Source organism: Ursus americanus, chromosome 2 (assembly GCF_024610735.1).
Source record: "Ursus americanus isolate L20-20 chromosome 2, mUrsAme1.1.p, whole genome shotgun sequence".
In the NCBI taxonomy this organism is placed as follows: Eukaryota; Metazoa; Chordata; class Mammalia; order Carnivora; family Ursidae; genus Ursus; species Ursus americanus.
In genome coordinates, this window is record NC_142128.1 from 14,291,063 (window position 1) to 14,318,623 (window position 27,561).

General features: G+C 47.1%; 1 protein-coding gene across 2 annotated transcripts in view; it reads right to left on the reverse strand.

The window, feature by feature from the left end:
• Window positions 1-27,561, reverse strand: part of CALN1 (calneuron 1) — a 478,779-nt gene that overhangs the window by 235,917 nt on the left and 215,301 nt on the right. For both annotated transcript variants that reach the window (XM_087868368.1, XM_045786140.2), the window contains exon 3: window positions 13,364-13,507. In XM_087868368.1, coding sequence (XP_087724494.1) covers window positions 13,364-13,507 — 144 coding nt within the window. The remainder of the gene's footprint in view (window positions 1-13,363; window positions 13,508-27,561) is intronic.

Consider the following 27,561-nt stretch of genomic DNA (forward strand, 5'->3'; position numbering starts at 1 on the left):
ATATGTAGAAATTAACAAAGGCTAGAAAAGAGAAAGGTGGTAAACATTTAGTTTCTCATCTTCCATAAAAAAAAGACTGTTATTAATTTGTAACTGATGTTAGAGATAAGTTCACCAAACCTTTAGGGACGTTACTAGAAAAAGGAAAAGAAGGATATCGGCTTCCCAAAGAACCTCAAGAATATTTAAAGAAAAAAACAAAACAAAACAAAACAAAACACCCTTTGTGCACAAGCAAAGGAAACTATCCATAAAAGGAAAAGGCAACCGACCAAATGGGAGAAAATATTAGCAAATCGTGTCTCTGATAAGGGGTTATTATCCCAGAATATAAACAGACCTCATGCAACCCAACAGCAAAAACCCAAACAATCCAATATAAAAATGGGCAGAGGATCTTAATAGGTCGTTTTCTCAAAGAAGACCTACAGAGGACCAACAAGTACATGAAAAGGCGCTCAACATCACCGTTTGTCGGGGGAATGCAGACCAAAAGCACAGTGACGCGGCACCTCGCACCTGCTAGCGGGGCTGTTACCAACAGAAGAGCGAGTGTTGGTGAGGATGTGCAGCAAAGGGAACTTCATGCAGTTAGGCGGCTTGTACATGGTCCAGCCGCCATGGAAAACGGTATGGAGTTTCCTCGAAAAATTTGAAGATTTTATTTATTTATTTATTTATTTATTTATTTATTTATTTGAGACAGAGAGAGCACACAAGCAGGGGGAGCAGCAGGCAGAGGGAGAAGCAGGCTCCCCGCTGAGCAGGGGGCCCCATGCGGGACTCGATCCCAGGACCCCGGGATCATGACTTGAGCTGAAGGCAGACGCTTAACCGACTGAGCCACCCAGGCGCCCCCTCCTTGAAAAATTTGAATAAATACGTCTGGGTACGTATCTGAAGAAAATGAAAACACTAACTTGAGAGATATGCGCACGTCCGTGTTCATCCCAGCATTATGTACAACAGTCAAGACATGGAAACAGCTCAAATGTCCACCCAAATGGATGAAGAAAATCTGGTGTGTGTGTGTGGACGGAAGGATGGATGGATGGATGGATGGATGGATGGATGGATGGATGGATGGACGGACGGACAGGAAGTTAAGTAGATGACAGATAAGATAGATAGATAGATAGATAGATAGATAGATAGATAGATAGATAGATAGATAGATAGATGATAGATTAATCTATCCAGATAACAGACTGGTTGTTGCCAAAGGTGGGGGATGGGGAGCTGGGTGAAGTGGGTGAAGGGGGTTAAAGGTAACACGCTTTCAGTTATAAAATAAGTCATGGGGACACAACGTACAGCATGATGACAACAGTTAATAATACTGTATTACGCAACTTAAACTTTCTAAGAGAACAGATTTTGAAAGTGATGATCAAGAAAATAGAATTGCAGGGTGCCTGGGTGGCACAGCAGTTAAGCGTCTGCCTTCGGCTCAGGGCGTGATCCCAGCGTTATGGGATCGAGCCCCATATCAGGCTCCTCCGGGGGGAGCCTGCTTCTTCCTCTCCCACTCCCCCTGCTTGTGTTCCCTCTCTCGCTGGCTGTCTCTATCTCTGTCGAATAAATAAATAAAACCTTAAAAAAAAAAAAAGAAAAAAAGAAAATAGAATTGTAACTATATATGATGATGGATGTTACTGGATCTATTGCAGTGATCGTTTCACCATATATACAAATATCAAATCATTACGTCGTACGTGCAAAACTAATATAACGTTGTATGTCAGCTATACTTCAATTTAAAAAACCCATTGCAGGGGCACCTGGGTGGCTCAGCCGTTGAGCGTCTGCCTTTGGCTCAGGTCACGATCCAGGGTCCTGGGATCGAGCCCCACATCAGACTCCTCCACTGGGAGCCTGCTTCTCCCTCTCCCACTCCCCCTGCTTGTGTTACCTCTCTCGCTGTGTCTCTGTCAAATAAATAAAATCTTTTAAAAAACTTTTTAAAAATTAAAAATTAAAAACCCATTGTAGTTTAAAAAGACAAATTAGATAGTACGCATGGAAACCAGCATAACACAAAATGACAGAATTAAGACCCAATGTAAAAGTTCCGAAATAAATGATAGGTTAAGCTTGCCCATAAAAAGGCTCTCAGAATAATTAAAAATTAAAACAGCATGGCATATGTTGTGAAAAATTTTCTCACGGAAAGGGCACCAGACTGTGTTCCTGGAAGAAGCTATATAATGATTTGTGAATGTCCCCCAATGGCCACACTTAACAATAAATGTGACCCAAACTTGGGCCAAAAGGTTATGTGGCAAAAATGAACAGAAAGCAAAAATGTAATTCAAAAGCATTTGAAGAACATTTACGTTGATAAAACATAAAAGCTACTGTGAGGGCAGACAGAGCATAGAAAAATGAAATAAAAATTGTCGGAAGTAAACCTTAAGGAAGCCAGGTAACAGTTGTGGGAGAATTCAACACATCAAAGTAACTTATCTCAGATAAGATAACCAAAAGTACAGGTGGGGGAGATACAGGTAATATGTTGATATATAGATAATATATAGATATATAGATAATATATAGATAACTTCTATGCATATATGAAAGCCTTATACCATAGAGGCAATACCTTCATAAATGCACATATTCTTGGTTATAAAGAAAATCCTCCCAAATAGCAGGTCATATTGACCTTCCACGATGCAATAAAAATAGAAAATTTCAATGTAAACTTAAAATTCCAGCGACTTGGAAATTATAAAACACTTTCCTAAAAAATCTGCAGAGAAGCAGAGGGAATGAAAATATACAATAAAAATTTGTACAGCAAATAGTGAAACAAGAAAACTACCAAAACACAGGAGATGTTACTAAAACGCTTCTCAATAGCCAATTTCCTGTCTTAGTTGTCTTAATTATTAAATAATAAAAAATTAAAATAAAGCAAGTTGTCTACTAAAGTTGCTGGAAATGACAATAAGCAAAACAGAAAAAAGCACAGAAAAACAAAACAAACCCAAAAACACAGAATTAAAACTAAAGGAAAGGATGGGTGCCTGGGTGGCTCGGTCAGTTAAGCATCTGACTTCTGTTCGGGTCATGATCTCAGGGTCCTGGAATCGAGCCCCACGTCAGGCTCTCTGCTCAGCGGGGAGTCTGCTTGTTTCCCTCTCCTTCTGCCACTCCCACTGTTTGTGCTCTCTCTCTCTCTCTCAAATAAATAAAACCTTTAAAAAAAAAACAACTAAAGGAAAGAAAGAATGACTCTCTATAGGAGTGGAAGTTCCCCTCATCGTTCTCGTCCTAAATTCAGGCTGTGCCACACTCCAAAGTCCACAGCGACCAAGTTCGTCCATCGAAAGAGGGTAGGCATGTGTAAGACAGTAGGGAACAGTGGAGACTGTGGCATTTGCCCTTCCTAGAGGAGACAGCTACTCAAGTCCACCAAATTACTGTAGTGAAGGAGTTCAGGTCCAGTCTTGTTAAATTATCCAAGATTTTAAGAGGAGAGAGAAGTGCATATTTTTAATATGAGATTTTCTGCTTTATAAAATGATGTGTGAGCCCAATAAAACGGGGCTGTAAGCTGTATTTGGCTGGGAAGGCTACAAGTATGCAACTTTCGATTTAGACTACTTACTTGGGCTTGAATCCATTTCAATAATGTATATTTTCCAGAAAAATCTCCATTTCATGTAATGTTCAAATGTATTTTTACAAAACTGTATCAAGTATTCTTTTTTAAATCTCCCGTATTTTTTTCATTTCCAGTTTATTTTAGTGGTAGATCTATTTAATTCTTCATTAAATATGCTATATTTGTCAATTTACTGCATTTTTTCTCAAGAGTCAACTCTTAGAATTATTCATTAAATTGAAAGGTTTTGGGTTTTTTTAATTTTTAGATTCCAAGTGGGTGGGATCCTTATTCAAACTTCTTAATTTCTGGTTTATTGCATTCTAGCCAAAGGATGTGCCTATAATGTTTGTCCTTTGGAATTTAGTTAGCTTGTCTTGTGGTCTAATACATAGCCAAGTTTTGTTAATGTTCAAAAATCGCTCAAAAAAGAAGGATATTCTCTTTTTTGGAGCACAAAATTTGTATTACTCAGGCACATCTACACGTGCTCATAGACACTCATATTCAGTGTTATTCAAATTGTTACTTAAGTTTTATCTACTTGGTCATTCTGAAAGGAATGTGTAAAATCTCCATGACAATTGTTTCTGCCCCCACGTAGAATTTCTAAAAGTTTTTCTCGAGATAAAAATTTTGCAATAAATGTAAAAGTGTGATAAAAAAAAAAAAAGAAAGAAAAAGAAAAAGCCCCAAGTCCTTAGGTCATTGTGAGTGCCGTTCAACAAATATTTCCATCCATACCCTTCTGGGCATGAGTTGGATTCCACTTCCCCAAATCCCTTGATAATAGGCACAGCCATGCGACTGGCTTTAGCTAATGAGAAAGTCAACAGAAGTGACCAAAAACTTCAGGAATCACTATGTGGTCCGCTTGGTCTCTTTCCCTTGCAGCAGCTGTCATGGAAACAGACAGAAGCCTCCTTCTGCTGGGACTCCTGAGTGAGAACGACAAAGAGGAAACACTGAGCCAACCCACAATGGACATATCCCACGAGTGACAACTTTTATTTTGTGATATAAAGCCACTGGTATTTGCGGGAATTATATATTATGGCAGAATAAATTAGCCTCTCCTTACTGAAACAGATCCTATCCCCATCACCCCCCAAAATAGGCAATCCACAAAAGGGAAAACCCAATCAACATATGAAAAATATATCATCTCACTTCTGAGATAAAACAAAAAGAGTAAAATGAACCACCATTTTTCATCAATTATATTAGTAATGACTTGCTAAATAATATTCAATACTGGTCAGGGTGTTCTGCGACAGGCCCTTTCATGTATCCTTGTGGTAAACCTAGACTGAGAGAAATGATATTTACGTCTGAAGGATTGTAAGTAGGTTCTCGTGCTCCACAGAACACTCTTGCTTCTTCTAAGAATCCAGCATGATTTCTCTTTTCATGATACAGTGTGGGGTACCAGCAGCAAGCAACTTTCCTAAGTGGTTTGCTTATCTCGATTCTTTAAGAATAGCAGTGCTGACCTTCTTGCCAGTGAAAAATGGGATACTGGTATCCTTGGCATGACTGGCATCATAATTAATTAAATGTCATCTGTGGTTTCTTTTGGATAAAATAATTATCGAAAGCAAGGTTTTTTGAAGACCCATGTAGCTCGTATGCTTGACCTTTACAGTAGCAATGATGACTACAAGGACTAGGGGGATTGATAGTTGTTTCTGAGTGCCCTGGAAAGAGAAAACGAGGGGCGCCTGGGTGGCTCAGTCAGTTAAACATCTGCCTTCAGCTCAGGTCATGATCCCAGGGTCCTGGGATAGAGCCCAGTGTTGGGCTCCCTGCTCAGCGGGGAGTCTGCTTCTCCCTCTCCCTCTGCCCTTTCCCCCCACTCCTGCTTGCTCTTTCTCTCTCATAAATAAATAAAATTTGGAAGGAGGGAAGGGAAGGGAAGGGAAGGGAAGGGAAGGGAAGGGAAGGGAAGGGAAGGGAAGGGAAGGGAGAGCTAGCTTGAGCTTGTCTCAGCTCTGGTCACAGTGAGAGAACAAGAGTGTTTTCAGGGTGGCCCCCAAATAATCACTCATTTCCCACAACTGCAGGGAGCACCCCAAGTTTAATTGGGTGGCCTGCAGAGTTGTAAGCTGAGGTCACAGACTCCCCAGATCTCTGATGTAAAATTTAGCGCACTGATTAGAAAGGAGTGGGACCTACGACTTAGAAGGGGGACCTCTGGGTGAATTCAGAAAACAGAATGCCCGAGTCTCCCTCACATCCTCTCTGGTATCTCCCTGAGCTCAGCCAAGAGCACTTTGAAGACCTGGAAGAAACAGCTGAGGCAGCTTCTTGAAAGGGACTGCCTATTTTCAAGACCTACTCCCACCACATTTTGCTGCCTTTACAACACCCACGATTATGATCAGATCAGCACATCCCAGGAGTTTCAAGTCTGCTATGGGAGAACACAGAGAGGTGAGATGCTGCTAATTTCTATCACTGTAACCCCAGGGGACAGGTGTAGCCATGGATTCCAGGGTGTTAAACGAGGGAGAGAGAATAGAGCATCGGCTGAGGAGGCTCTTACTGAAATGGGTACTCGTACGCAAAACTGTTTTTATCATAAACGTGGGCTTGAATCGCTAGAAGTGGCTCGAACAGTTCGCTCTTAGCTGAAACTTGGATTCAATGTGGCCAACTGTCAATAAGATTAAGACGGTGGACTTTTCCTGGGTTAACACAGAAGAAGGAATTGCTTAGGGAGATGGGAACGTTGGAGTAGATTTTTCACAAACATCCACCCCCACCATATATCCTAAGACGACCTAAAAACGATTCCCCTCGTTAAAGCAACGAGAAACCCAAAGACACAATCTTTAATTCACAGTCTCTGCTCTTAGGTCAGGCTTGACTCATACAGGTGTAACCTGAGGAGTGGCTGGAGCTTATCATCCAGCCAAAGGTGACAGCAGGAGATGATATGGAGCAGGAATGAGCAAGCAAAATATTCACATATAGGTTTAAAATACTTAGGTGATGCCATGACCGGAGTATGTGTGTGTGTGTCTGTGTTCTGTTCGGTTACTAATTTAACTTTCTCTAGTTAGCCTAAGTGACCTACACCTGCTAAAATCACAAAAAGAATAATGTATCTACAAGATATGTGGTTAAGGGGGCACCTGGGTGGCTCAGTCAGTTAAGCATCTGCCTTCAGCTCAGGTCATGATCCCAGGGTCCCGGGATTGAGCCCCATATTGAGCTCCCTGCTCAGTGGAGAGCCTGTTTCTCCCTCTTCCTTTGCCTACTTGTGCTCTCTCTCTCTCTCTGTCAAATGAATAAATAAAATCTTTAAAAAATTAAAATTAAAAAAAAAAGATAATGTGGTTAAGATCTTAGATTCATATGGCTCTTACTAGCAGCGTGAACTGGGCAAGTGACTTGAGACCTCTGTAGTTCATTTTTTTCACCCACTTAGCACTTATGGCTGATATGAGGACAGGTAAGTTAATAAATAAAGTGCCTGGAACAGTGCGTGGCCCATGGTGAAGACTCTGCATGGATTAGCGAGTATTACTACTATTGTGCTGTTATTGGGGGCATGGTGAGCATTGCATAAATGTAGGTCATTATTATCATTACCCAGTTAAGACTTAGCACAGCAAGATCAAAGTAAATTCAGCAATAATTCACTAACACAGAGTGAAATATACAGTTTGATGCTATTTATGCTTATTCACAAATGCAAATATTTGGATACATCCCTGTAACTGACTTCTAATGGCTTTGTGAATTTCAAATCCCTGCACATTGAGTTTCCCCGCAGGACTAGGGAGGGGCTGCACCCCCCAAAGACATCCCCAAACACGATTGGGTCAGCTTCCTTCTTCTCAAAGTGTGCCCTAAACTAGCACTCCTCAAACTTCCCTGTGTCTATGAACCACCTGGGACTTTTGTTCAAAGGCAGGCTCAGATTCGGCTCAGGTCATGATCCCAGAGTCCTGGAATCGAGTCCCTTGTCTGGCTCCCTGCTCATCAGGGAGTCTGCTTCTCCCTCTGCCTCTGCCTGCTGCTCCCCCTGCTTGTGCTCTCTCTCTCTGTCTCTCTCTCTCTGACAAATGAATAAATTCTTAAAAAAAAAAAAAATGCAGGTTCAGAATCAGCAGGTCTGGGGTAGACCCGGGATTCAGCATTTTAAGCAGGGTCCCAGAGATGGAGCAGGGAGAAAGGGGGGACCATCTGTAGGTGTGAGCTCTGTCTGGGAGGGCCTCCTTGCTTCCTGACAGGGCTGACGGACCACAGACTGTCCTCTGGCTTCATCAAATTCCCAAAGGACAAGCTCCTTCGCTGCCTTACAGGCATTTACCTCTTAACTCAGACCTTCTTGCTCATACAAATATCCACAGGCTTGAAGATTTCTCTCAAGCTTTAGATGTTTCTTTCTGCCAAAGGTCCCCCAGTTACATCAATGGACACACTGTTGTCTGTATATGAATGAGATTGTTACAAAATGTAGATTTCTGGGCCCCACCCTGTGGTTTCTGATTCTATGGCTCTGTTTTGTTTTTTTTAACACGCCCTCCGGGTGTGTTCTGACGCGCACCAAGTTTGGGACCCTCTGCTTTTGGCTAAAAAGCCCCAACGGCTTCCACATCACACCAGGCCTTTCCATTCATGCAGCGTGTGGGCAAGCATCTTCCCTCACACATGGGAAAGAAGTGTGCATTCCAGCTCCCAAAAGTGACCGACGCCAGTCCCGGAGCCTCCAAATCACTACCCGGATGTGGATGAATGTGGGGCAGAAGTGAGCACCCCTCTGAATTAAGCTGGTACTTTCTGTCTTCTAGGAGATCATGCATGATAACAGAGAGGCCCTGAGGGTGACCAATCAGCATATCCCTGCAATGAACAGGTGGCTGACAGCAAAGACACCGCTAACTCTCCCGTGTGACTCTGGCCACAATTCTGTTCCTTGTGGTCAGAGGCTTGTCTCAAAATGAACCGAAAGGGAATCTCGCTGACCGTAGAAATGGGCAAGTTCACACACAGTAGCCACCAGATAAATCCTTTTAAAATTGAACCAAACGGAGCCCAATTCACTGTCGAGACAGAGGTGGACCTGCGTTTTAAACCACAGACCTGTTCAGAGACAGGAAGTCATTCAAAACCCCACATTTGCTGGGATTTCACAAGATTATGCATTTTTTAAATGTTTTTTAATTATATTATGTTAGTCACCATACAGTACATCCCTGGTTTCCGATGTAAAGTTCGATGATTCATTAGTTGTGTATAACACCCAGTGCACCATGCAATACGTGCCCTCCCCACTACCCATCATCAGTCTATCCCATTCCCTCATCCCCCTCCCCTCTGAAGCCCTCAGTTTGCTTCTCAGAGTCCACAGTCTCTCATGCTCCATTCCCCCTTCTGATTACCCCCCTTCTTTATCCCTTTCTTCCCCTACCGAGCTTCCTAGTTCTTATGTTCCATAGATGAGAGAAATCATGTGATAATTGTCTTTCTCTGCTTGACTTATTTCACTTAGCATTATCTCCTCCAGTGCCGTCTGTGCTGCAGCAAATGTTGAGAAATCTTTCTCTCTGATAGCTGAGTAATATTCCATTGTATATATGGACCACAACTTCTTAATCCAGTCATCTGTTGAAGGGCATCTCAGTTCCTTCCACAGTCAAAAAAACTAAGAGGCAGCCCACGGAATGGGAGAAGATATTTGCAAATGACGCTACAGATAAAAGACTGGTATCCAAGATCTACAAAGAACTTCTCAAACTCAATACGCGAGAAACAAATAAACAAATCATAAAATGGGCCGAAGATATGAACAGACACTTTTCCAATGATGACATACAAATGGCTAACAGACACATGAAAAAATGTTCAAAATCATTAGCCATCAGGGAAATTCATATCAAAACCACACTAAGATTATGCACTTCTGAGGGGCAGAAAGGAATTCGGGAAGAAGGCAAGGTCTGCCTTTGTTTCAATGAGGGACTTCCACTGGGTAAGTGCGGGACCCCTGAGGGAAGCTTGTAGGGGGAGAGGATGGCATTAGCACTTGCCAGGGGGGCCTTCCCCAAGGCCGTGAGCTGCTGAGAATGTCCCTGATTTGACTGTTTCGGGAAACTATTTGCAAAGCTAGCTGGATTCGTTCCAGATGGCCACGGTGGTGTGGTTGGAGAAACTATTAAAAGCTGGAAAGCAGTCAAAAATAGCCATTAGGTCTTGAAGATCCCAAGGCCTTATTCCCGGGTGAAGGAGGCTGGAAGCTCTGAGGCCCTGGAGCTGCTGTGGGCAACTCAGAGGTGAGGGGAGCAGACAGGACGTGGCAGAGCCCACCGTCCTTTGCAAGCAGTCTTTCTCAACCCACATCTCTGAGAGATGCCAGCTTCGCAGATTCTTTTTGGGGTGACTATTTTGTCCATTCTTCCAAGGATGGTACATAACTAGGACCGAGGTGCACTGGAGTAAAGTCGATTCCCGATGAGCCTGGTGGAGAAGGCTGCAGGCTTCCAGATTCTGGGCTGAAGGGGAGATTCTGGCAAAAGGCGTCCGGGAAAAGTGAATCCCGGCTCCCACCTGGTGCTAGGGCAAAAGTTACCTCAGCTGCAGAGGCTGGAAAGGGGAGAAGCACTGCCAGCAACAGGGGGGTGTGCAATGGAGTTAAAAGTTACAAGAAAGAACCTTTGATGTCAAAGACCAAAGAGGAAGCAATGGGCATAGGGCACAAAATCTGGTTTTCTGTTTATTTAACTCCAAGCAGATCTGCCCTTGCAGCGTACGCATGCGCACACGCACACACACACACACACACACACACACACACACACACACACACAGAGTCCCAGCACTCAAGGCCAAGAGAGCAATCCCAGACTCTACAGCCTGCCTTCCATTGTGTCCTCTGGAAAGCCAGCTCCACACACAGACTGGAGCTGTCTGGCTCTCTCCATGTCCAGGAAATCCCACCGAGCTCCCTAATCCAGGGAGGTTACTATTACACGCTTAGGCGGCAAGGCACCCCACTCCCAAGGAACCACCTAATGAAAGCCTCATGTGTCAACTTCGGTTGCACAGACACACTCAGGCTACTCCAGCTGGGCCTCGTGCCGAAGGGATGACCTCACCGTCGGGCAAACCGGCAGGGACCCCAGAAAGAGAAGGTCGGTGTGTGGGCTGGACCTGCTCCTAATCACGGCCAGCTGGGATGGACGGAGGCACTGCCCCCTCTCCTGCTGCCCGCCCCCCCCGCCCCGACACCAGGGTCCTTGGGCCGGAAGGCACAGTCAGCTTACAGCTAAGAATCCCCAGCTCCAGCCCAAACACCCCACTTTTTTGGCAGTATCCCCATAACAATTTCTGCCATTCCACAAGTTTCATGCCAAAGAATAGCTTAATTCAGTAAGGCCGAATCTCTGTGCAGAACCCCCAGTTACAGAAGCTAGAAAGGAAGGATAAATTAGGACCTATATATATATTTTTTTAACAGAAGCGCAAAAGGCCCATTAAGAGAAAGTCACTGAGACGTGGTCCATCCACGTCCGGCATGCAGCACCCCAGAAATCCCACTTAGCAGCCTCATTCACAGAACCCCTAAAGACACACATGTCAGCCTCAGACTGGACATCTTCCACTTCGCTCTTTTCACACTTAGGCAATTAATAAACCGGTAGAGCAACTCCTTCTACGGACATCGCTGCTCTGTCTTCATGTGGCTGCAGTAAATCTTTCGTAAGCAGCAAAACCAAACCTCGAAGAAGCTACACTTCGAAAGTAAAGAGATGTGTTTTTCCCTGATGGTGTCACCGTGAGGGAGCTGATGACCTCAGCTTTTTTTTTGAACCTGAGCTTTTGTTACAGGAACGAACAGACATTCTCTCCGAGTGAACCGCTAAGTCCTTTTAAGTTCTGGTAAGTTCTGCCGTTGGCATTGGTAGCTGAGTATAAGTTGCAAATAAATGGGTGGAACTAGGAAGCTGTGAAACTGAATCCGATACGGGGCTCTGCCCGAGTCCTGACGGGTTCCTTGCACAACCTGGACACAGAAGATCCCCTGGGCCTCCAAGACCTCATGAACGCAAGGAGGATTTGCAACAGTGTGAAAACTCCCTGTGAGCTGAGATCCAGTGAATGAATACACACAAACGAAGACCCTTCAGTTTCAGAGGAGTAACTCACCCACGGTAGGTCTGGCTCGTTTTTATTAAATGTTGCTACTTCCATTCCACTAGCTTTTGTTATAGGAGTTGTGGGTAGAGAATCAAAAGCCCAGAATCTTCGTTCCATAAACAGAAGTGTAGATTAAGATTTCTATTATTTTAAGGAGGAAACTTTTTCTGGAAATGTACCTCCAAAATGAGGATGGGGGTCAATGGAAAACAGATTTTGCTCTACGAGATATGCTTGGCTCTGGGTTTTCAGAACTATCTAAAGCAAGCGGCTAAATATAAAGCAATGTCAAATCAGGCCTGCAAAGATACGGTGAGTCACAATCAATCAGAGTTGTAAGGACAAGGCTGGGACTGCTTATACCACTGAGCACCCCTGATGAAACATCCCTCTCCTGAACAGGAAAATAAACGTCCACGGCTATACTGGGGGGTTGGCTGGAGTTCATTCACCATTTGGTCACCCTTATTATCATCCTTCCAGCAATTCCAGCAAGATAACACGAGAGAGCTGCAGGTCAAGCAAACATCTCCCAACCACGGTCTTTTCCTCCAAGGGGCTTCCTGACCCCATGCTCTACTTCCTGCTTTTCCCCTGTATACTTCACCCTCTGAGAGTCCCAATGCCCACCACTCTGGACCCCTTAAGCCTGGGATCGAGCTGCTTTTCAGAGGGGGAGAGCATGTGTTGAAAAAAATAATAATAATAAATAAGAAGGCTTTTTCTTGGACCTTCAGCCAAGGCTGAATCTAAATGTCAGGAGGGTCACAGCTGGTTTGGCATAGTCTCAGGGTTTTGGAACAGGAAAGAACCTTCAAGATGTCATAGGTCACTTTTTAGAACTTTTAAAACACAGGGAAACCCTTTTCCCCAGTGAGGTTGTAGGAAGCAACCCAGCAAGTAAAACAGAGAGGAAAGAAGCCGTAATTATACCCAGACAATGGCATATGAATTTAGCCATTAAAAAAAAAAAAAAAACAACCCCACAAAGTACAGATACATGCTATAATACGGATAAACCTTGCAGACATCATGCTAAGGAAAAGCAGCCAGTCACAAAGGACCACACATTGTAGGATTCCATTATTATGAAATGTCCAAGAGAGAGAAATCCATAGAAACAGAAAGTAGATTAGTGGCTGCCTAGGGGTTGGGGGTAGAGGGATGAGAGGCGGGAGCTAAAAGGTAGCTTCTTTTTGGAGTGGTGACAATGTTCTAAAATTGATTAACGGCATTGGTTACCCAAATCTGTGAATACACTAAAAGCCACTGAATCACACTGTTTAAATGGGCGAGTGTTATGGCATGTGCATTCCATCTCCGTAAAGCTATTTAAAGGAGAGGGAGGGGAGGGGGAAAGATCTGTGGTGGCTGTTCCACCGGCCAGCCCTCCTCCCTCACCCTGTTCCCTCCGGTGGCCCCCCACCTTTGCAGGTGTGTTGTTTGCACGGAGTGTTGTTTGAAAAACCCTGATCTAGCCCTCAAATGTAAACCAAGACATGAACCCAAGTCTTTTGACTCCAAGTGCAAGGCCCTTTAAAGGCAAGGTCTCACTGATGAGCCGGGGCTCATCTTGGGGGGCCCCGCTGCACGCCCAGGGCTCACCGTCCATGTCCAGCCGCTGCATGATGATGGCCAGCTCCACCTCACTCGGCATGTACCCCAAAGAGCGCATGGCCATTCCCAGCTCCTGCTTGGAGATGAAGCCATTCCCATCTCGGTCCAGAACCCGAAAGGCCTCTCGGATCTCTACAAGAGGGAAAGCAAAGAAAGTCCAATGGTCATGTGGCTTGGTCTGTTGCATTGAAATTATTGACAGTCCTCTACCAAACACTCTTAACTGCTTTACAAATACTAATATGTCAGAATCCTTTAATCAGATAAAAGAGTGGCCAAAAAAGGGACAAAAAGAAAAGAAGAGAAAAGGGAATGAAAAATCAGGAAAGGAAAAGAAGGGGAAAAGGAAAAAAGAAAACCAGCCCTGAGCGTCCTAAAATACCACCCTAGTGCGTAATTCGACGGTGGTCCCAGCGGAGACCCGTGTTCGCCAAGGACATTTCCTGGGCTGGAACGAGCGGGTTAGGTTTCAGCCGTGAGGACAGAGCTGCCTCTTAACCTGGGCGCCTCGTTTGCAGGAAAGGAGAACGAGATTCCCCTCCGCAGACTCCTGTGTCAGCCCCCTGCTGCCGCTGGAGCTGTGCAGAAGGCTTTTTTTTAACCCCGTAGGAAGACTGGAGTTACTATCCTGCTGTTTTTATTTCATCCTCTAATTTACAGCTATTTTATGGCTATAAACAACCTCAGATCGATAAGAGTGTCATCAAAGCCCAAAAGGCATCTTTAATCACATTCTCTCCAGGCCGGCAGAGGATTTGACTCTGCTGTCAATAAGGCCATTCCACTCGGCAGGTGATCGCCCATCCCCTGACCCCAAACTGAGTTGTTCTGCATTCGGCCTGGAACCCCTCCATCTGGACCCCCCGCCACCTGTGGGTCCCGGGTTGGCTGAGCATTTCCTAACACATCACAGGGCCGCGAGGCATGGTGTGGGGACTTCAGGATCTGAGTCTGAAGATGACAGGTTCGTCAATGGGATCTGAGCGCCAGACTTGGCTAAACCCGGTGCAAGCAGGTATGGCCGCTGCCAACATTCATCACTCTGTTCAACCAGAATTGGCTGTCTGTTCCTGGGGAGCATGGAAGTAAGGACCTCTGAGAACCAACAACAACCCGTTGGGCATCACGGTTCTCCTCCAGAGCCCTACATTCCTGTCGGGAAGGAAAGACCCAGCAACTTTTGAAACTCTTGAAACTAACCCAAGACATTGGCCCTAACCCATTTACCTACTGCTTCTCGAAATATCTGACTATGCTCCCGGGAAACACCTAGAACCACACCCTTACCCAAACGAGCTTTGGTCCTTTCCCATTTGTACCGATTTCCCGGGACTGCTACAACCAATCACTACAGGGGCGCCTGGGTGGCTCAGTCGTTAAGCGTCTATCTTCGGCTCAGGTCATGATCCCGGGGTCCTGGGATCGAGCCCCGCATCGGGCTCCCCGCTCAGTAGGAAGCCTGCTTCTCCCCTCTCCCTCTCTGCCTACTTGTGTTCTCTCTCTCACTGTATCTCTCTCTGTCAAATAAATAAAATCTTTAAAAAAAAAAAATCACAACAAACATCGTGCCTTAAAACAAAATAAATTTCTTTTCTCATAATCTGGAAGCGGAAGTATGAAATCAGGATCACTGGACCAAAATCAAGGTGGGGACAGGGCTGTGCTCTCCTAAGGCAAGAATCTCTCCCTTGCCTCTTCCAGCCCTGGGTGGCTCTCGGCACTCCTTGGCTTGTGGCCAGGTCCCTCCAAGCTCTGCTTCTGTGGCCACATCGCCTTTTCCTCATCTGTCTGTGCTCTCCCTCTACGTTCTGCTTCAAAGGACACTTGTGAGGGCATTTAGGACCCACCCAGGTAACCCAGGATAAGCTCCCCATCTCAAGACCCTCAACTTAACATCTGTAAGAACCGTTTTTTTCCACAAGGAAATATTTACAGGTTCCAAGCTTAAGGACCTGATACTTCTGGGGCCCGATTTTCAGACCCCTCTCCCATCCAGGATTGCCACCTGAAACACCTTGCCTTCCTCTTTACCTGTCCCAGTCCTGTCGGTCCTTCAAGCCTAAGTCGGGGACCGTGGGTTCCGCAAAAATGCCTTTGCCCACCATGGCCAATGTTCTCTCCCTTTCTGCTCCTGTTCAGTGGGTCATTCCTTCCTTTCTCGTGACGTCAGCCCATCCCATCCAAAGATACGATGGTTGGTGCAGAAACCATGGCTTCTCTTCCTATACGTCATTCATCTTTGTCTTCCCACCCACACTCCGAAGGAGGCATTACACAGACTCAATGGGTGATGGCTCTCAATACGTAAGGATCGTGTATTAGTAGCAAATTCACTATCAATACGAATTCTGCACGTTGAGTGCTTTCTGAGAGTAAGTGTAGGCTCCAGCAGACAGAAGACCAGCCTGTGAGCTGGGACCCCAGGCTCCCGGCCAGGCGCATTAGCTAATTAGGTCCGCAGCCAAACCCCGAGGCCTCGGATTGTTCATGTGTAAAATGAGCTGGGTTGGCCACGAGGATCCCTAAGGTCCTTCCAGACCTTTTCTGGGGATCTGTGGACATTGTTAAAGTGTTTAAGAGAAGAACAGGAAGCCTGTGTTCTCTTTCATACCCTATTAATCTACTGTTCAAACACCCCTCTTTTTTCCATTGAGGATAAAGAAAAAATTTCAGTCTGGTCCAAATTCTGAATCAAGGCGTTTGTCTGCACTTTTAGGCTTTTCTCACCAATGAAACAGGCCCAAGATTCCCTCAGGCAGCCATATGTTTTCCTACCAAGTCCCAGGTGGCCCGGAAAGAGCTTAGAGCCACTGCTCAGCGTGAGGTCATGGCACACAACACGCAAGGACAGTGGGGCGGAGACCACGGCCTCACATGGCCGGAGCCCAGATGCCGAGGGCAGGAGGACGCGCAGGCAGGGTCTGCTGAGGTGGGAGTCGGCCCACAAGGAAGTCAGTCTGGCCCTGCCCTGCAACCGGGGCAGGCTTCTCCCTGTGCCTCGATTGCCCCATCTGAAAAATGGGTTGGGTTGGCTCTCTTTCTAGCCTAATAGGGCTCTACTTCAGAGTCGGCAGATACCATGCAATAGCAGAAAATGTCAGATGATGACAGAGGCCCAGCCTGGAGTCAAAGAGAGGCCAGGGTCCTAGGTGGGCCACCTGGATGGCCAGCTGCACGCTGAGCTCGGCCCTTTGTCCTCCTTCCCCAAGGTACACCTCCACTCGCCATCCCTCTCACCCAACCTTGAGCTCCCCGGCTACTATGATCACTCTGACAGGGCGACCCCCTTCTGTTGACGGGGTGACAGGGTCTGGCCTCCCTGTGATCCCCCTGCCTATGTCCTAGATCTCACAAATGAACGAGCCTGTATCCTTACACTGCACACGCCAGAGACACCTGATCAAGGGTGTGTGTGAACTTGGCCTGGAAATAAAGGCCTTGATGGGTGTGCCTCCCCACCCCCACCTCACTGCCCTGGCTACTCCTAGAACCACCTCCCCCTTGGGCTGCAGGAGTCAGACGGAGGCCACCCCAGAACCGGCCTGCAGTGAAGAGACGTGACCCCTTGAAGCTTCACACCCCCATGGTTTGCTGTCTGTTGTAAGTAACCAGGCCAGCCCCGCTCCCGCCCAAGACAGCACAGCACAGGTACAAACCAGCTCAGAGTTCTGTTTTCTGTGGCCCCCAGGTAAGCGGGACAAAGCTGAACTTCTCTGTTTGCCCAGAAGTTCTGCTCCTGGCTCCCAGGTAGAGAGTGTGTGTGTGTGTGTGTGTGTGTGTGCACGCACACGTGGACGCATGTGTGCAAAGGCAGACAAAGCTCACTGACTTCATTTTCTTTCAAAACAGCAGGGTGGGGGGAAGTACAAAACTAGAAATCCGTAATGGGAGCCTCTGGAGATTTAATCTTTCCAGGGTAGGGAAAGCCCAGGCAAACGAGAAGCTTATTAGAAGGAAATGGGTCTTGCAGCCGGAGACGTGTGATGTGTGCCTCACTTTATTTTTATTTTTAATAGCAGAACAGGGTGTGAGAAATATGCCCATAAAACCAGCGGAGAGACGGAAGCAGGCCGGATCCGCCTGCCTCTGGCTACAGGCAGCCTGCTGGCAACACGGAGGGGCCCTGGCCACTCTCCACATCCTTGGGAAGTGGGGACCACAGATCAAGTTTCAGGAACAACCCCGTAATGCAGTGTGCTTTTCGCTGGAATTTATCCCGTCTCTGGGCTCAAGTCCCTGGTGCTTCAGGGTTACACAAGCGTGCCATGCTTTTGGTCTTTAAGTCAGTTCCCTGCTCATGTCAGACACCAGCATGGCAATTAGCCCACCCTTGCAGGTTACAGAAGGGGCCGCGGTGATGGTGACGAGAGCCTGGCCAGCCACCACTTTGTGGAGTATGAGAGGAAGCATCGTACGATGCACCCTCTGGCTAAAGGAATCTGCTCTCTGCATATGGAATCTCCCAAAACCAATGTCTGCATTCCCACAGGGCTCTGCGCCTCTTCTTCCCGACATTCTGGAGCCAAGCAAGGCCTGGACTAGAAATCAAGCTACTCTAGAGCCCAAGAGATTTACTTCTCGTTCCACCAGCAAGTGTATCTACTTAAAACTCTCAGAGCCGCCACCGGAACCACCTGCATGCCAACCCAGTGCCCTCTAAGAACCAGGCTTTGGGTCCATGATGCTCCCTGGGGACATGGCCAGTTCAGGCAGGAACAACGGCAGAGGCACGGCTATCATACAGAGCAGATGCATCAGGCAGGCCGCCCCAATAAAGTGTGCATCAGATGAAAACCAGACACCAGCCGGAGTCAATATTCGTTGGCTAACCTTCTGGCTTTGAAGCATCAGCTGAAATTCACAGCGCTAATTTGCAAACTCCGATTGGTAATGAAGGACAACAGTTTTTCCTATCTCAACCCCTGTTAGATGCGAAATCTGTTTCGTCGCCACAGAAATGTGTCTTTAGGAAGAATGTGGGCTTTAAGCACAAGAAGCGGTGGCTCTATTCATGAGCAATATGGGTTCTGTTGATACACGTCATTGAGAAATGGCAAAACGGGACATAAGCAATTCAGCAAGGCAGTTATTGAATACCAACCCAAGTGCTCCAGAAAATACAAGATAGGCACCTCGAGGTCTTTATACAGAAGAATTAATAGGACAGGGATTGAGTTAATGACAAAAGAGATCTAGAAGGCTCTCCACCCACTCTGTGAAAGACAAATGAATACTTAGAGATGATTAATACAGCTTCTCGTTCACTGAAGAGTTGCTGTTTACTTACTATATCCCATAGGCTGTGCCAGAACAATTAGGTGGCAAAAGACGCTATCTAAGCTATGAGAAGCTTACATTCTAGTTAGAGAGCCAGGGAGGTGATGGGATATTCACACCAGAGAATGACAAGAGCCATCATACAAGTCTACCCAAAACCCCACGGATGTCCTTCCATATGAGATAGAGACAACTCTGTGAGAGGGTCACACCAGAATCTTTGACATGATGAGATGAGGGGGGAAAAGTACAGGAGGGCAAGACCGCCAAGGGCCTTGGGAGCCGTCCAAGCTGTACCCTGCAGACATGTTGGCAAATGATGGCCTGTGGCCAAATCTCGCCCACCACCTGCTTTGAAAATAAGGTGTTTTGGGGACACATCCGTGCTTACTCATTTACACGCTGTCTGTGTCTGTTGCCTACTGTCTACTGCTTTGGTATACACAAATAAAATTGAGAAGTTGTGACAGGGACGGTTTGGCTCACAAGGCCTGAAACAGTCAGACTTTGGCCTTTTGTAATTAGTTGTAAACCCCTGATGGAGGCCACAGGGAGCCCTCAGTGGTTATAAACAAAAAGAGAAAAAAGAAAAGAAAAGAAAAAAGAAAAGAGAAGAAAAGAAAGGATCAGATTTTTTTTTAAGATTTTATTTATTTATTTGGGAGAGACAGAGAGAGAACACAAGTGGCAGGGAACACCAGAGGGAGAGGGACAAGCAGACTCCGGGCTGAGCACATTGATGCGGGGCTCGATCCCATGACCCTGAGATCATGACCTGAGCCGAAACCAAGACTTGGACGCTTAACCAACCGAGCCACCCAAGAGACCCAAGATTAGATTGATTTTTATTTTTTTTAAATTTTTTTTAAAGATTTTATTTATTTATTCGACAGAGATAGAGACAGCCAGCGAGAGAGGGAACACAAGCAGGGGGAGTGGGAGAGGAAGAAGCAGACTCATAGCGGAGGAGCCTGATGTGGGGCTTGATTCCATAACGCCAGGATCACGCCCTGAGCCGAAGGCAGACGCTTAACTGCTGTGCCACCCAGGCGCCCCATAGATTGATTTTTAAACCGAGGGATCTGGCACCTGGGTGGCCAAGAGGTGAGAAGCACAGCCCTCACCTGGAGGCCTCACCACAGAGTCTACGAGAAGACAAGGCACCTGAGCTCAGCATCGTGGAGCTGGCAGGGTCCCAGTAACTTTTCTGAGTGGTCAGCCGGGAGGGCTCAGGTGTCCAGGGTTTTGTGGAGAGAGGACTTTGAGGTTGATGCTGGGGTTTCTCGTTGGCCTGATGGGGTGAGGGCTGATGGCATTAACTGAGACAGAACTCAGGAGGAAGCACGAGCTTTCAGAGAGGGAAGGGAAGGGGCATTCCGGCCACATGGAGTACAGGGCTCTGAGAGAGAGCCAGGCAGCCAGGTGTGCCAAGCACTTGGAAATAAGGGACCAGCTGTTGCTGATGGTAATACTGAGTATACAACCAGAATGGAAAATGGGAACAGAATGACCAGAATTGCATATAAAATGCTGGTTCGATCCCAGTGCGGGTTCCAATTGAATTCTCCATCAGTCCGCAAATACAACTGATTGGTTTCAATAATTAGGGAACACAGAGGTGAGGGCTTCGACAGCCAGGAGGACAGGGCCCCCAAGGAGGACCCTTGTGCCAGGAGGAGGTGGGGTCAGAAATGTTCTGCATTGAATAACACTGACTGGGGACAGGCCACGTGGATGGGGCGGGCGGGGGGGGGGCTCGGCAGTGCTCTGTATTATGCGCTCTATTAAGCTGGATTTTTTCTCTTGGTACTGTCTTCAAAGGGCTAAAGGAGCCTCATTCCTAGGTCATTGCTGTTTGAGGTGTGATTGCATCCATTCCAACAAGTGTTCCTCCGTTGTGCTTCTTCCAGACTGCTGGTAATGAACGCTACAGTGGACCACAACAGAGTCACAGTAAGAGAGGTCCCAACCTGGAGGCATTTCTGTATTTCTTTGTTCATTTATCTGTTTAAGTAGAGTCGTGTTTTGCAAAGGAGGCTTAAAGGACGTAAGGTTTACCTGAGGAAAAAAGAGGATGCCCAAGAGAGGAGAGAGAAGTCGAAATAGAAAACACCCGGAAATACACAAGGAGGAGGTGTGTTGCCTGCTGACGTGGTAGGATTTCAAATCCATGTCTTGCAAGCTTGTTTGGGGCAAAGCTGCTGTGGTTTCAATCGGTTTTGAGTAACTTGTTTTGATGAAATTGTTTCGAAGCTGGATATTAGGACCTTCTTATCCAACTCTTGCATCTGAAGTCGAGAGGACCATTGCATCCTTGACACCATAGATGGCGTCTATCACATGATGGACTTTTCCATTCTAAAAATCAAGAGGTGTTGGGGTGCCGGGGTGGCGCAGTCGTTAAGCGTCTGCCTTCGGCTCAGGGCATGATCCCAGCGTTTATGGGATCGAGCCCCACATCAGGCTCCTCTGCTGAGAGCCTGCTTCTTCCTCTCCCACTCCCCCTGCTTGTGTTCCCTCTCTTGCTGGCTGTCTCTGTCAAGTAAATAAATAAAATCTTTTAAAAAATAAAATAAAATAAATAAAATAAAATAAAATGAAAATCAAGAGGTGCGACCGGTACCTTGACAGTATTTAGTCTGGGCGAGGCTACTCTTTGCTGTTCTGAATAGCTCTCCAAAGATCTTGAGACACTTGATGCTGTGTTTGAACCACGTGGCAGTCTCAGGAAGAGAAGGGACATCAGTTCCTGCCTTGGCAAGGCTTCTCCCCACAGGCAGTGGTGCAAGCCATGTAACAATGCCCGGAGTAACAACCTTCGGAACAGCCTACCTACCTGCCAACATAGGTACCATCCCATGCTAGCTCCGTGCCCCTGCAGGGAACGACCTAAGCTGGCAGCCGATACCCAACTTTTAGGAGGACCGACTCTACTGAGAACCAACTCACAGCAAGGTACACCTCCAGCTAAATTTGGACTTTCTTTCATCTCCCCTTTGCCTGAACAATAGCATAATTAATCTCTCACTAGCTTGAAGTAAGTTATTTCTTTATTGGGTTATTAGGAGATGTTATCCTGTATGCTATTGGCTTATGAAATATTATTATTATAAATTATAATTCCCACAGTAAACCTGATTAAATAAATTATTGGCAAAGGCAATCTCGGCCTCTGAGCATAATTCATCCCGAACGAAGCAGGGTGAGCCTTAGGAGAGCCTGGAAGGAGGCTGAGAATTATAGTCAACGCAACAGAGAGGGCTTTCTAGCCGGGGCACAGAATGAACAAGGGGGTTAGAAGGGATACAGTCTTTGGGTCCAGGTTGCTGGTTGCAGGCAAGGACCACTATTGGGAGGCACCTGCGAAAGGATATGGCTGGCAATTGTCACCATCCCTCCCAGACAGCATCATTGCCTCTGTGAGCTAAGGCTAGAATCCAGAGATGAGCAGGGTTCCTGTAAGTTCCTTGGCCCCAGACTCGCCCTGAGTCACTGGTAACCCTGGGATCAGACAAGAGGCAGTGTTGAAAAACATCGAAGGCCCAACACTCGAGGTAGTTGGGCCAGTGATGAGTGGCTCATACTGTGTGATCTCAGGTATCCCCGTGTTCCTGGCCAATTTCTTTACCGCATGACCCAAATGGCACCTTGAATTTAAAATCCAAGCCAACTCCTTCCCTAGCCAGCATTCAGAAAGACAAGCATCTCAGTAACTTACTAAGTGGTGAAATTAGACAAAGATTCAGTACCCCAGGCCATGAAAAATAATCATTTCTCTCCTAAAATTAGGTGGCACAAGGCAGTCAGGAAGTTAGGGGCATTTCTAAGGGCTGAAGTGCTAGGACAGAGTTTGTCTGTCCCCAAATTTTACACCTGCACAGATAAAGCTGAATTGACTTCGGCATGCCAGGTTGCTTAAGCTGATGGAAAATTCCCCAACAGTACAAGAACAAAGCAAATTAGACCAGACACTAACAATGAAAGCCCATTCCAGCCAGGGGCACCCCATGTTGGACAGAATGTTCTAGGCAGGGCTGAAAGGAAAATCATTAAAATTAGATGTGAGTATGTATGAGGGTGAGAATGGCTGGAGGGTCTTTAGACAAAAAGACATGCTGATGAGTGAAGAGAGAGAGGAAGGGCAGTTTTCCGTCCTGAAGGGTTCTGGACCTGACCTCTGGGGTCAAAGGACCAGAGCTACACCCTCCCAGGAATGCAGCATTTCCCAGGTTACACATTAATGTATGCTTCTTATGAAAAATGCCCCCAAAAATGTATAAGGAAAAAAAATAATCTAATTCACAAGTCAGCAATAACCGTGGTTAATATATTAGGGAATTTTATTCCAAACTCTTTACATACAAATATTCTTAATTAAATTTGGATCCTGCACTCTCTATAGCTTTATTTTATTTTCCATTTAATGCACAACCATTCTGATCTTTCTGTTGTTTATTAGTCTTTAAAACATCATTTCTGATGGCTATAGTGTTCTATAATATGTTACAGCCCAACTGAGTTCTCCGAACTCCTAGTGTGGGACATTCAGATCATTTCCACTTTTAAATAGTGCTGCCGTGGAAATATTTGCAGGGAAATTTTCATGGTTTTTGATGATCCTTTCCTTAAGATGATATCCCAGGAATGGAACTCCTGGGTCAAAGGGCTGGAACATTTTAAGGCACTTCATACATAAAGCCAAGTTGCCCATTAGGATCCATTTCTACTCACTTCTAACACCAACTGGTGGGGGGGGGGGTCCCACACCAACTAATTCTCCAACTCTCTGGATACCAATCCAGCGTCCAGTGATTTCATCCACCGGTGACAATACTCACAGTTAGTGCAGACCCCACGGTTCAGGCCCCACACACCTCTCCTCCTCTCAGACGCCAGTCACAAGTCAGGCCACCCATACTGCTGACTGACCAGTGGCTGTAAAGTATGGGGTTCCCACAGACCCACCTTGGATTTGATCATTTGTTAGAATGGCTCACAGAACTCAGGAAAGCTCTTTACTTACACTTCCTGGCTTATTATAAGGGTTACAACTCGGGAATAGCCCAAGTTCCCCAACTCGGGAAGAGATGCCCAAGACAAGGTATGGAAGGGGGCTGAGGGGGCGTGGGGCTTCCATACCCTTTCTGGGCACACGACCCTCCCAGCACCTCAATGTGTTCATCAGCCCAGAAGCTCTGTGAACCCCATCATTCGGGGTTTTATGGCGGTTCCACAATGTGACCATGGCTGATGAAATCCCTGGCCACTGGTAACGGAACTCACCTCTCCAGCCCTCTCCCCTCCCTGGAGGTTGGGGGTTGGGGCTAAAAGCTCCACCCCTCTAATCACAGCTTGGTCTTTCTGGCAACTAGCCCCCATCCTGAAACTATCCAAGGACCCCGGCCACCAGTCATCTCATTAGCAGACAAAAGACACTCTTACCATTCCCGAAATTCCAAAGGTTTTAGGAGCCTCCAGAACCAGGGAAGAAGATCAAATACATATTTCCTATTGTATCACAATTATCACACTCTCCAAAAGGCAGGATCAATTATTGCCATCCTGAATTTCACGCCACTTTTATGCACAGAATCCCAGCCTCCTGTGAGATGTACCTTTTATCCAGCTATCACTTCGAGGGTCTTTCGTTCCTGAAGTTCAAGATGCAGATGATTGTAAAGGGGGGCTTCAAGGGGAGGAAGACAATTATCTGAAAGGTATCACCTGAAAAGACCTGCAGGAGAGTCATAGACTTTGACTGAGCCCCACGCTCCACACAGGCCTGGCCCAAAGGTGCCCAGGAACACGTGTGCGCACATGCACGTACACACACACACACACACACACACACACACACACACTACTGACACAACAGAGCTGAGGCTCGGAGGGGAAGACGGCTCCCCTGACATGGGAAGGGGAGGGGGGAGTGTGGGAAGAGCTAGGCTCCCAACCCCAGACTAGGACTGCTTCTGGGCCAGGATGCTGGGGCAGCAGGAGGAGACGAACCATCTCCCAAGGCCCAGCAGACTGAGCCACCTCACGGGGCCAAGTCTGTTACCTCCGCACAAACAGAGCCATTTCTCACACGGCAACAAGCACCGTCTCCACGAAAAAGAGGCAAATAGCCCGGGACAGGAAGGAGCCACCAGATCATTTGGCACGTAAGACAATATGGCAAGCAGCAAATCGAGCAGAATTTATCTGTGAACAACATGGTAATAATCAATACAATTAATTTTTCATCGAGTCATGCTGTTCCGGTGCTATAAACCTTAATATCCTGAGATCAGAGAATAATTAACATCGGAGAAAACAAAACCATTTTGTGGATTTAGCACCAATGCGGAGGCCAGGAGAGCAAGATCCAAGTTCCAGAAATAAACCAGAAGCAAAGTGAGGGAGGGAAGGCGGCGACCTTTCAGGCGTGGCTCGCAACCCCATCCCCTTCCCCGGGGACTTAGGAATTCTCTTGAGAAGGAAAATCTCTCTTCGAATTATTCAGCTCTGTTCAATCCAACAAACATTTCTTGGGCACCTACTGTGTGTCACGCAGCATTCTAGGCGCTGGGGGCCACATCCCAGGGAACCGAATACGATGCCCGACTGGGAAGAGGTGGGGTCCGCACAGAACCCGCCGTGGGAAGGGAATGTGGAGGATGGCTTAGTGGCTGGAAGTCAGATTCTCTCTCTGACCCTTGCAGGGTCTCATTCTAGACACCAAGTCTTTCCCCTTAACCTCTGTCATCTCTCCTAGGCTGGAAACAGAAAATAGCTTTATAACCAGAGACTAGCAACGAAGCCCAAGAAAGCCTGCGGGGCTCTGATCATTTTCCTTTTTTAATGAGGGAAAGCTGATTGTTAAAGGCGGTACAGCTTTGTGTTGGTTCTGTGGGTTCACGCGGAGGGAGAAGGCTCTGCGCAGCCCGGCATGCAGGGCGCGAGAAGAGCCAGGAGGGAGGCCTGGGGTTGAACATGAGCTGGGCTCTTCTGTGTGACCCCCTACGGGGTAAGGGGGCCTCTCGGGAGCCCAGCACACCCACCCATCCGTAGATGATGAGGAAGGCAAGAGCGACAGACAAAGACAGCAAAAGAGCATGTCATGGGCACCTTCAGCGCAAAAGCCCTACCAAAGTTTCACACTCCGCTATGAAAACTGACGCCTCGTATCCTCTCCCCTGCCAGGGAAAGACAGCTGAGCTCACAGCCTTTCGATTCCAGCCCACGGTATGAAATGCACTGCACATCACGACAGGTGCAGAATGCAGCTATCATAGTCCCGGAAGGGGTGTGTGCGTGCGTGTGCGTGTGCGTGTGTGTGTGTGTGTCTATGTATATTAGGTTGAACCGTATAAAATTGCTTCTGTATAGGTAACGAATGGTCAAATGTCAGCCATTTCTTCTGGTCCCAACCACCGTGTCATGGCTAACATTGATTATGTGCTCGGTCTGCACCAGGTGCTGCTCTAAGCACTCCCGGAACATTAGCTCATTTATTTCTCCCAACAGCTCCGAGAGGAGGGTTCTGTCATGACCCTTCACCCCAGGCCACGTGGTTGTGTCAGGACGGTGATTGGAACCCAGGCCTTCCGGCCCCAGCATCTACACCCGTCAACCTCATTTTCTACCTCTCCAAACATACGCTTCCCAAAACGGTACGCACCCTTTTCTATGTGGGACACATTCTCCTATTTTCTACTCTATGTCTTTCTTCTTCTTTGTGACGCACACCCCAGTTCACCAATCTGATCTCACTACGCAGGACCCACACTTGGAGAATCCCTGGCCTGCGCCATGTCTGGGCTTCCCCAGGGCAGCCTCTGTCTCGCTATTACTCGCTGGCACTAACCACATCCCCACATCAAACCCTCCCCCAGCAGCCTCCCAAGCTTGTCCCAGGATCTCTCTGTCGCCCCTGAATCGATGTCCTCCTCCATCATGGCTCTGGTGGTGGGATCGCCTTGTTCCCTGCTTCTCCACTGGGCAGTGAGTTCCCATTCACTGCTGGCAATGCCGCACACGCTCCCCACCTCTGTACCACTGTCTACTCAACACCCACCTTCCTGGAACCCCGGAGGGATGTCACATTCTAGAAAAACAAAGAAAAGTCCTTGTTTTTGTAAACCCTATGGACCCACTAATCTTAACACATGACACCTGCGGAATGATAGCTTTAGTCCTTGTAGGCCTAAGCGCCCCAGCTGCACCTCCAGCCCCAAGCCACCGCTGCCCCTGTCTTCTGCCCCAACTGGAACAATCTCAGCCACAGATTGGGGAGGGGGCAGAAGCAGGCAGGCTCCACTGGCCACATGCATCGACCAGTCTTACAGGCTGACCCCAGCCACACAAGAGGACAGTGACAGTTGCCTATGTTTACCTTGACTTCTCCACTCCTAACTCATTCATTTTGCAGCATCTTCAATCAAGGCAGGTCCCGTGCCGGAAAGGGGGTCCAAAAGAAGCTGCCCATGGAGGGCAACACACTCTGCCTGGGGAGCTCAGCCCCCGAAACGAAAATTCTCATAAAGTCATCTTCCAAATCATCCATGGCACTGGGACTCAGGGCAAAATGACAAATGGTGGGAGTTGGAGAAATTGACTCTACTCCAGAAAACGATTCCCCTTCTGTTGTGTAATTTTTTACTTCTAACTCATCGAACCGGTCCTTCCTTTTCCCACATGCAAGGACACAGAGAAACGTCGCCCAAGTCTCGTTCCCGCTGGCCTCACAGACAGAATCACCCCTGGAGTCGATGCCTCAGGAAAGGCAGCCAGATGAAATGGAAGGCAACGTGAGTGCAAGCCTCCCTGGGAAAGGGTGCAGAGGAAAAGGCTCCCTCCTTTCGCTTACTGAATTCTCCCACAGCGGCCTTCCCATCAGCTCCCTGCCACATTACTTCCTACTCCAT